The sequence below is a fragment of the Lampetra fluviatilis genome, chromosome 63, assembly GCF_964198595.1.
Source record: "Lampetra fluviatilis chromosome 63, kcLamFluv1.1, whole genome shotgun sequence".
Lineage (NCBI taxonomy): Eukaryota > Metazoa > Chordata > Hyperoartia > Petromyzontiformes > Petromyzontidae > Lampetra > Lampetra fluviatilis.
In genome coordinates, this window is record NC_136337.1 from 7435847 (window position 1) to 7445130 (window position 9284).

The 9284-nt window shown below is 56.8% G+C and overlaps 1 protein-coding gene across 3 annotated transcripts in view; it reads left to right on the forward strand.

The window, feature by feature from the left end:
* Positions 1-7165, forward strand: part of SLC7A9 (solute carrier family 7 member 9) — a 28782-nt gene extending 21617 nt beyond the window's left edge. For 2 of the 3 annotated variants that reach the window (XM_078881999.1, XM_078882000.1), the window contains exons 7-13: positions 1076-1120; positions 1976-2099; positions 2251-2354; positions 3193-3289; positions 3775-3924; positions 4431-4599; positions 5341-7165. In XM_078881999.1, the coding sequence (XP_078738125.1) occupies positions 1076-1120; positions 1976-2099; positions 2251-2354; positions 3193-3289; positions 3775-3924; positions 4431-4599; positions 5341-5405 (754 nt within the window). In that variant the 3' untranslated portion in view covers positions 5406-7165. Of the gene's footprint in view, positions 1-1075; positions 1121-1975; positions 2100-2250; positions 2355-3192; positions 3290-3774; positions 3925-4430; positions 4600-5296 lie in introns of all 3 variants that reach the window. The other variant, XM_078882002.1, reaches the window with a different exon arrangement.
* Positions 7166-9284: the final 2119 nt, after the last annotated feature.

Below are 9284 nucleotides of genomic sequence, written 5' to 3' on the forward strand. Positions count from 1 at the left end.
GGTGTTTGACGGTGTGATGTTTGACGGTGTGGTGTTTGACGGTGTGGTGTTTGACGGTGCGCTGTTTGACGGTGCGGTGTTTGACGGTGTGGTGTTTGACGGTGTGGTGTTTGACGGTGCGATGTTTGACGGTGCGGTGTTTGACGGTGTGGTGTTTGACGGTGTGGTGTTTGACGGTGTGATGTTTGACGGTGTGGTGTTTGACGGTGCGGTGTTTGACGGTGCGGTGTTTGACGGTGTGATGTTTGACGGTGTGATGTTTGACGGTGTGGTGTTTGACGGTGCGGTGTTTGACGGTGTGGTGTTTGACGGTGTGGTGTTTGACGGTGTGATGTTTGACGGTGTGGTGTTTGACGGTGTGGTGTTTGACGGTGCGATGTTTGACGGTGCGGTGTTTGACGGTGCAATGTTTGACGGTGCGGTGTTTGACGGTGTGGTGTTTGACGGTGCGGTGTTTGACGGTGTGGTGTTTGACGGTGCGGTGTTTGACGGTGTGGTGTTTGACGGTGTGGTGTTTGACGGTGTGATGTTTGACGGTATGGTGTTTGACGGTGTGGTGTTTGACGGTGCGGTGTTTGACGGTGTGGTGTTTGACGGTGTGATGTTTGACGGTGCGGTGTTTGACGGTGCGGTGTTTGACGGTGTGGTGTTTGACGGTGCGCTGTTTGACGGTGCGCTGTTTGACGGTGTGGTGTTTGACGGTGCGGTGTTTGACGGTGCGCTGTTTGACGGTGCGCTGTTTGACGGTGTGGTGTTTGACGGTGTGGTGTTTGACGGTGCGCTGTTTGACGGTGCGCTGTTTGACGGTGTGGTGTTTGACGGTGCGGTGTTTGACGGTGTGGTGTTTGACGGTGTGGTGCACGTCGCCGCCTCTCGTGGACACAGGAAACATCACAGGCGACCACAATGACAACGACGACAAAGCACTTGAATCGTTACTTTAAAACAAAACGTCGATTGTCACACGGGCGGTTCCTCGCGCGCGAATCGCGGAGAGCTCGGAGATTGGGCACACGAAGTCTTTGCCCCGCTGTCTGTTGACGCCAAAAACACAAAACCTGCGTCTGTCCCACAGGAACCAGCTGAACTTCGTGACCGAGGAGCTGAAGAATCCCTTCCGGTAACAAAACATGCGGTTGCTTTGTCTTCTTCTCATTCTGGTGCTGGTGATTGAAAGTCGCTGGCGGATTGTACTCCCAGAGAGTTCCTCCTGTGCGCGGTGATGCGGTGATGTGTGGGGACCAACATCCACGGGGCTTAGCCGCCAACTTACCGCGCATGAATACATTGCGGATAATCTCCGCAAGAAAATGCAGAGTACCGGGAAACCGTCCCACGGTGAGCAGCGGGTGTCTGTACTGAAGAGGGGAGAACAGCTTGATGATCATAGTCGTCTTTCGTGGACCCAACGGCGTCTGCGGAGAATAGGTATCATGCGTAACATGGTAACGGATAAGAGGAGTTTCTCCTGTATTCTACGTCGGTCGTATAGAATAGCGACATTTACAGGCGTAGACTGCGTTTATATTACCAGTAAGGCACATTCTAGGATGTGGATCGGGATCGAACCCGCGACCTCCTGTGTATCAGGCGAGGTAGTTAACATCTCCTAGCCACCGTGGTGCCCACGTCAATGCTATCGTGTGTGTGTGGGTGTGTGGGTGGTAGCGTAGCGGTTTTCATGTTGCTTTAGAACCCGGCGACCCCAGTTCAATTCCCACTCTCATGGCCAACACCAGTGACGATGAAATCTGAATTAGTCATTGGCCTCCCCTAGGTCGACTCGAGCCTCAAATGGGTCCCGGGTGCGCTGTGTAACCACCGGGGAGACAAAGGCAGCCGGGCGTGGTGCCGGCCACCCACCCCCTCGTGCGCCGTGCCGGCCTTCATAGCCTCTGCTCGCTAACAGCACTTGCCCCAGCAGCCTGTTGACGCTATCCGGGGGAATCTCTGTCCGCCGTGGTGTGCGCCGCAGAAACCTGCCTCTGTCCATCATCATCGGCATCCCGTTCGTCACCGTGTGCTACATCCTCATGAACATCGCCTACCTCACCACCATGACGGCCACCGAGCTGCTGCAGTCGCCCGCCGTCGCCGTCGTGAGTGCCCCCCCCCCACCACCCCCACCGCCGTCCCCCCTTCCTGCTGCACCACCCCCACCACCACCACCCTCACCTCGGCCCAGGCACACACGTGGACACAACGCTCGTGACCCCGATTCTCCACCACCGCCGCCCGGTCTGTCACCAGACGTTTGGGGACCGCACGCTGGGGGTCATGACCTGGATCGTGCCGCTGGCGGTCGCCTTCTCCACGTTCGGCGCTGCCAACGGATCGTGCTTCACGGCCGGACGGTAACGTCACAACCGCCACCACCACCACCACCGCCACCACCGCCACCACCACCACCGCCACCACCACCACCGCCACCGCCACCACCACCACCGCCACCACCACCACCGCCACCGCCACCACCACCACCGCCACCACCACCACCACCACCGCCAGCACCGCCACCGCCACCACCGCCACCACCACCACCGCCACCACCACCACCGCCACCACCACCACCGCCACCGTCACCACCACCACCGCCACCACCACCACCACCACTGCCACCGCCGCCACCACCACCACCGCCACCACCACCGCCACCACCACCACCGCCACCACCACCACCGCCACCACCACCGCCACCACCACCACCACCACCGCCACCACCACCACCGCCACCACCACCGCCACCACCACCACTGCCACCGCCGCCACCACCACCACCGCCACCACCACCGCCACCACCACCACCGCCACCGCCACCACCACCACCACTGCCACCACCACCACCGCCACCACAAGAATCAGAATTTCTATTGATTCTGGGAAAGCATACGAAGAGCTGTGAAGCTCTTTTTCAAAACCGCCACTCGCCAACGCAGCCACCGCCTGCACCACGCACCACCCACCGCCTGCACCACACACCACCCACCGCCTGCACCACGCACCACCCACCGCCTGCACCACGCAGCCACCCACGGGATGCACCACAGATGCCAGCAAGCAGGCAAACACGTGCACCACACTAACGATGCCGGACTCAACGGTGATTATTCATAATTACGGGAACGTAACGCTAGCACCACTTTGCCCAAATACACTGAAGAGGCTACACGGGGGATCTTTGTCTTCGTGTAGGCTGACCTACGTGGCGGCGCGCGAGGGTCACATGCTCGAGGTTCTGTCGTTCATCAACGTGCGGCGCCTCACCCCGTCGCCCGCCATCCTCTTCAACGTGAGTCCTGGCTACGCGTATGTGTGTGTGTCTGTGTGTGTGTCTGTGTGTGTCTGTGTGTCTGTGTGTGTCTGTGTGTCTGTGTCTGTGTGTGTGTCTGTGTGTGTATCTGTGTGTGTGTCTGTGTGTGTATCTGTGTGTGTGTGTGTCTGTGTGTGTCTGTGTGTGTGTGTCTGTGTGTGTGTGTCTGTGTGTGGGGGGGAGTGGTATTGGTGGTGGTTAGCGCTATCCTGTGCCATGAACCCGGCGACGGGATTTCTATTCCCGCTCACGGCCAACACCGGTGCCGATTATGTGAACCGGTCCTGGGCCTGCCCTAAGTCGAGTACCTGGTGCGGTGTGTAAACATTGCCGCCACTGGGGAGACAAAGGCGGCCGGGGCGTGGCTCAGGCCACACCACGTCCACGTGCTTGCATCTCTGTTTTTCTCTCTCGAACTTCGTCGCTTCTCGCTCACTCCTCTCTCTCTCTCTTGTCACCAACAGGGCATCCTGACGATCATTTACATCATCCCGGCGGACATCAACACGCTCATCAACTTCTTCAGCTTCGCCGTGTGGATCTTCTACGGCCTCACCATGCTGGCCTTCATCGTGATGCGCTTCACTCGCAAGGAGCTTCATCGGCCCGTCAGGGCGAGTGCTGCCAGGGCCCCCACCACTCCCCACCACTCACCACCGATCACCACCGCTCACCACCGCTCACCACTGCTACACCAAGCTCCTCAGCACTCTCCACCGCTCCGCACAGCGCCGCTCATGGTCTTTCTCCCCGTGGTCGCGTGGATTTCTCCCCGGGTGTTCCGGGTTTTCCCTCCGCATTTAGAATCAACTTCGCCACGCGTTTAGAACATTTGGCTGCTGCTGTAAATTTCCACGCGATAAGCCACTTTGCTGAGCTATTATTTGCGACAGCCAGGCCGCTTCTGAAATAGAGCTACAAAGCTCAGTGGGCCTTACCTGGTAAAATAAAAAATAGTTGTAGTTTTAAAAGACCCCCACAATGGCCCGGCTGCTTTGTCTCTCGCGAACCAGATGAGTCCTCCCCCCCCGCCCCCCCAAGTAAATCTGGACACGTGATTTGAAGGACTCGCTCCGAAATCGCGGTGCGATTTCTAAATTCTGTCGCGGTCCGCGCGCAGGTCCCCGTGGTGATCCCGGCGCTGGTGATGGTCGTGTCCGTGTACCTCGTGTTCGCACCCATCATCGACCTGCCCGAGTGGGAGTACCTCTACTGCGCCATCTTCATCCTGGGCGGTCTCATCTTCTACCTGCCCTTCGTCCACTTCAAGCTGAAGATCGGATTCATTTGTGAGTTTGGAGCAGGCAGAGTGCGGGGGTGGGGGAGGGGAGGTACGGAAGGGCCGAGCAGCGGGCACTTGAATGCTGATCGCACCTCCGCGTCCTTGATCGAACAATGCGTCCTATTCGTGAAATATGAGTGCGTTACAAAATTGTGTGTGGTGCCACGGTGGCTATGAGTTGTTAACTACCTCGCCTGGTAACACGGAGATCGCGGGTTCGATCCCGACCCTGACGTCTGTTGTATATTTGTTTTTTTCCTCCACATTTAGAACCAATATCACGCGTTTAGAGCATTTGGTTGCTATACCTTTCCAAATGATAAGCCACTTCGTTGAGCTATCATTTGTGGCCAGGTTGCTTCTGAAAAAGAGCTACTCAGCTCAGTGGGCTTTCACTGGTAAAATAAAAAATAGTTGGGGAAATGTATAGCAGCAGCCAAATACTCTGAACGCGTGATGTTGATTCTAAATGTGGAGGGAGAAACCGGAGGACCTGGAGATAAAATCCACGCGTCCACGAGAAGAGAGACGCCGACTCCAAATATACATCAGGGTCGGGATCGAACCCACATCCTCCTGTATACCAGGCGAGGGAGTTAACATCTCGCCACCATGGTGATCTACTTGTGGCGTACCCACCTAATTGTGGCGATTATGGTGGTCACGTGTGGTGGGATAGATTAACCCTCCGGCCGCCGCTGCAGGCTACACAGGAGACCTCTGCCTCTGCCCTATCTCTTCCCCGCAGCAACGCTGACCAAGCACATGCAGCTGCTGTTGGAGGTGTCCCCCCCGGAGCAGTCTCCCGAGTGAGCAGCGCGACACCGCAGCGGCCTCCGCTGCCTCCACGGCCGCCCCCCAACGCCGTCGCCGCCGCTTGGAGCAGGGCCCACCGGCCACCACGACCACCGCCCACCCACCACGACCACCGCCCACCCACCACGACCACCGCCCACCCACCACGACCACCGCCCACCGGCCACCACGACCACCGCCCACCCACCACGACCACCGCCCCACCCACCACGACCACCGCCCACCCACCACGACCACCGCCCACCGGCCACCACGACCACCGCCCACCCACCACGACCACCGCCCACCCACCACGACCACCGCCCACCCACCACGACCACCGCCCACCCACCACGACCACCGCCCACCGGCCACCACGACCACCGCCCACCCACCACGACCACCGCCCACCCACCACGACCACCGCCCACCCACCACGACCACCGCCCACCCACCACGACCACCGCCCACCGGCCACCACGACCACCGCCCACCCACCACGACCACCGCCCACCGGCCACCACGACCACCGCCCACCCACCACGACCGCCGCCCACCGGCCACCACGACCACCGCCCACCCACCACGACCGCTCGGGCCGCCGCCTGTGCTGATTTTCCGAGGAGCGTCCGTCTTCTTTTTGAGGCAGCTGCTGTCCCAGGAAATCTGTAAATCTTCCTGGGACGTTAAAGTACTGTTCTTCTTCAGTGACGTGACAACAGCAATATGAGTAATACACCACTGCGAGACGATGCCTTTGCGTGTGGTTCTCCACTCTTCCGCTACTGTGGGATATTCTTCTTCTGCTGCCCATGATTAGTCCTAGTTTTGCTTGTACCTCAGAGGAGGTGACACGTGGGCCACACCGACTCCACCAGCCGTGGCTTCACCTGGTTTACATTTTGCGACGCCGCGCCGAAACAATGGAAATCAGCTTCCGGGTGTGCGTGCACCATTTAAAAAAAAAATATTAATCTACTTTGTTTGTTTGACCAGGAAAGGCCCACTGAGCTACGTAGCTCTTTTTTAGAAGCGACCTGGCTATCACTAATGATAGCTCAACGAAAGTGGCTTATCGCGTGGACATTTATAGCAGCCAGATACTCTAAACGCGTGACGTTGATTCTAAACGTGGAGGGAAACCCCGGAAGGCCCGGGGAAAAATCTACGCGTCCACGGGAAGAGAGACGCAGACTCCAAATTTCCATCAGGGTCGGGATGGAACCCACAACCTCCTATATACCAGGCGAGGAAGTTAACAGCTCCTAGGCACGTGGCGTCCCGGAATAAAATCACGCAAATTGCCACGATTCCAAGCTGTGCCTCGTTTAGCTTAAAGGTGACGGCTCAGTAAACATACCACAACATTGGCCCAACAATGTTCCACGTTTGTGTGGGGGAGTGCCTGCTCCTTTCACGCACGATGCCCCACAGAGCCTCACATCGTCACGAATGGTTTAACGATTGCCTACGGTGGCAATGATGGCGAGTTAAAATGACACAATCCGTAATTTTTCACGTGCATCGTTCTCCAAATGTAATGTTATTTTATTTGTTTCCGCAGAGGGCAGCATTTCAAAGTACACAGTCGAGCTCAAAATGCGTTGTGGAATATGGGGTGTTGCACAACGTTGGGCTAGCGAACGAGATCCGGGTGATATTTAAAAGTTGAATTTGTCCCCGGAAGCAAGAGAAAAGACTTTGTACGATGTTGATAAAAAAAAATGTATATGTATACAGTAACATGTGTGAATACAGTACGCAATACAATAAAAACAGCCGCTGGATACACCTCAATATTTCCAAACGGTGTTTTCGGTCTTTTTTTTCTTCGTCCATGCCTGGATCTGAATGGAGGATCTCAGTGGTGGCCACTCTCTGATGCGCTCCGCTGAGGCCGCTGCTGTTGACCCACGGCGAGGAATTGAGGTGTGGCGTGCCGTCGGCAGCGGCTTTTCATCTCAAAGTTGTTGGAATGTGAAACCATGCGAGCACTTGGCCAGAGCACTGAAGTACAGTGGTTTCGTTCTTGCAAATTATACGTACGTGTGTATGTTGAACTTATTTCGCACCGTACGTATCCAACTGCTTTCAACGGATGTGCAGGGGAAAGACAACAAACTAACCACAGAAATCAGTTCTAAAGAAATGAGTTCGTCATTCTCGATGATTTACACATTCCTGCGGAGGGAGCTGGTAGGAACGTTGGGTTGCTCGGTCAATGGCCAGGGCCAACGGCGGCGTGGTGTATTCTGCAAATATGCCAGATTGTGAGGGCGGGCACAAGCCGGCGTGAGTAGGTTAAACGTTGAGTTTTATAAGGGCACCACGGGGTGACCAGCCCCTCCCCACCCAGCTCCACCCCTCCCCACCCAGCCCCTCCCCACCCACCCACCCCCTCCCACACCTACCCACCCTCCCCTCTCCACCCAGCCCCACCCCCACCCTTCTCACCCAGCCCCACCCTCCCCACCCAGCCCCTTCCCACACTCCCCACCCAGCCCCTCCCCACCCTCCCCTCTCCACCCAGCCCCACCCCTCCCATTTTTGGATGCACGACGGACGGACGGACACAATAATCCCCTGTGGGCTGGTGTAACCAGGAGGTTCCTACCAGTAAAAAGTGCAACGCTCCAATGGCTTCCTCCTCGTGCGGGAAGGAAGAGCGCGAGCTGACGGTCTCAGCTCGCGCGCCAATGACTCACACGGAGCCTCGGGGGGTACCGCCGACTGAGTTGCGATGACATCGGAGTCTCAAGTGCTCAGAGTCCACCGGCCCAGCTGGGTAAGCAGTGACTGCACGATAGAAGTACCGTATTGTCATGATGTCTTGCACTTCATACGGATAAATTAGAGCTCTGTGAAGCTAAAGTAGATTGGCTCGACTGTCGTGTTATAACGTCGCACTCAGTGCACACAAAGCGCTGGCCACAAATGAGCCACAACACCGCGCTGATCTCTTCCAGGAACATGAACCACCATCACGCAAACTCCATCACCCTCACAGCAGCAGCAGCAGCGGCGGCAGCAGCTTCTGGCTCACCGTCGGACAAAGACGGCGGTCACTGCATCGCGTGGCGCTTTCAGATGCGTTTTTGCGGCCGTCTGGAACGCGCTTCCTTCTGATATCAGGAAGCCACTGGAGCGATGCACTTTTAAATAATTTAGATTGAAATCTCATTTCTTTAGAACTTCGTTTTGTGTTTAGTTTGATGTCCTACTCCCGCACCTCCGATTAGCACGGTTGGCTACGTACGGCGCGAAAGAAGTTCAACACACATACATGTGGCGATCTATCTCGTAGCAGACTGTGCGAGAATGTGTGCGCCCTCGTGTGCAAAGATAACGAGGTCAAGTTAAGTCCCGGGTTCTTATTAAAAAGTGCTTTGAGCATCTCTTGCCCAGCCGTATCGTAGCACCCGGGGTGATACGCACTGCTTGATGAGAGCTAAGAATGGGAAGTAATTCAACTTTTGACGAGACGAAAAGGAATCAAGGGGGACTAGAGGGCCTGCGAAAGGGTGTTTTGGCCAACTCTTGCACGCTGGCCAGCAATCGTGGAAAGGTCGGAGTTACCCACACTTTACCCACCCCCCCACACGTGACCTGCCCATCAAGTGTGGTGTACACCACGATTCTATACAGCTGGATGGACAAGAGGCAGGGGGGGAGATTTGCTCAATGTGCGTTTTTATTTCAACTGCCAACACCAGGGAACCAGGTGCAGTGCGCTAACCATGACAGCATGGCAACACCACAACGCCTCAATACCTCATCCATCAGCCATGGTCAACCCACTGCTGCATGAAGGTCTCCCCCAAGCCGCCGCAACACCACGTGCGTTGGATTTCTTTCGCACCGTACGTAGCCAACCGCGCGAATCGGAGGTGCGATGGA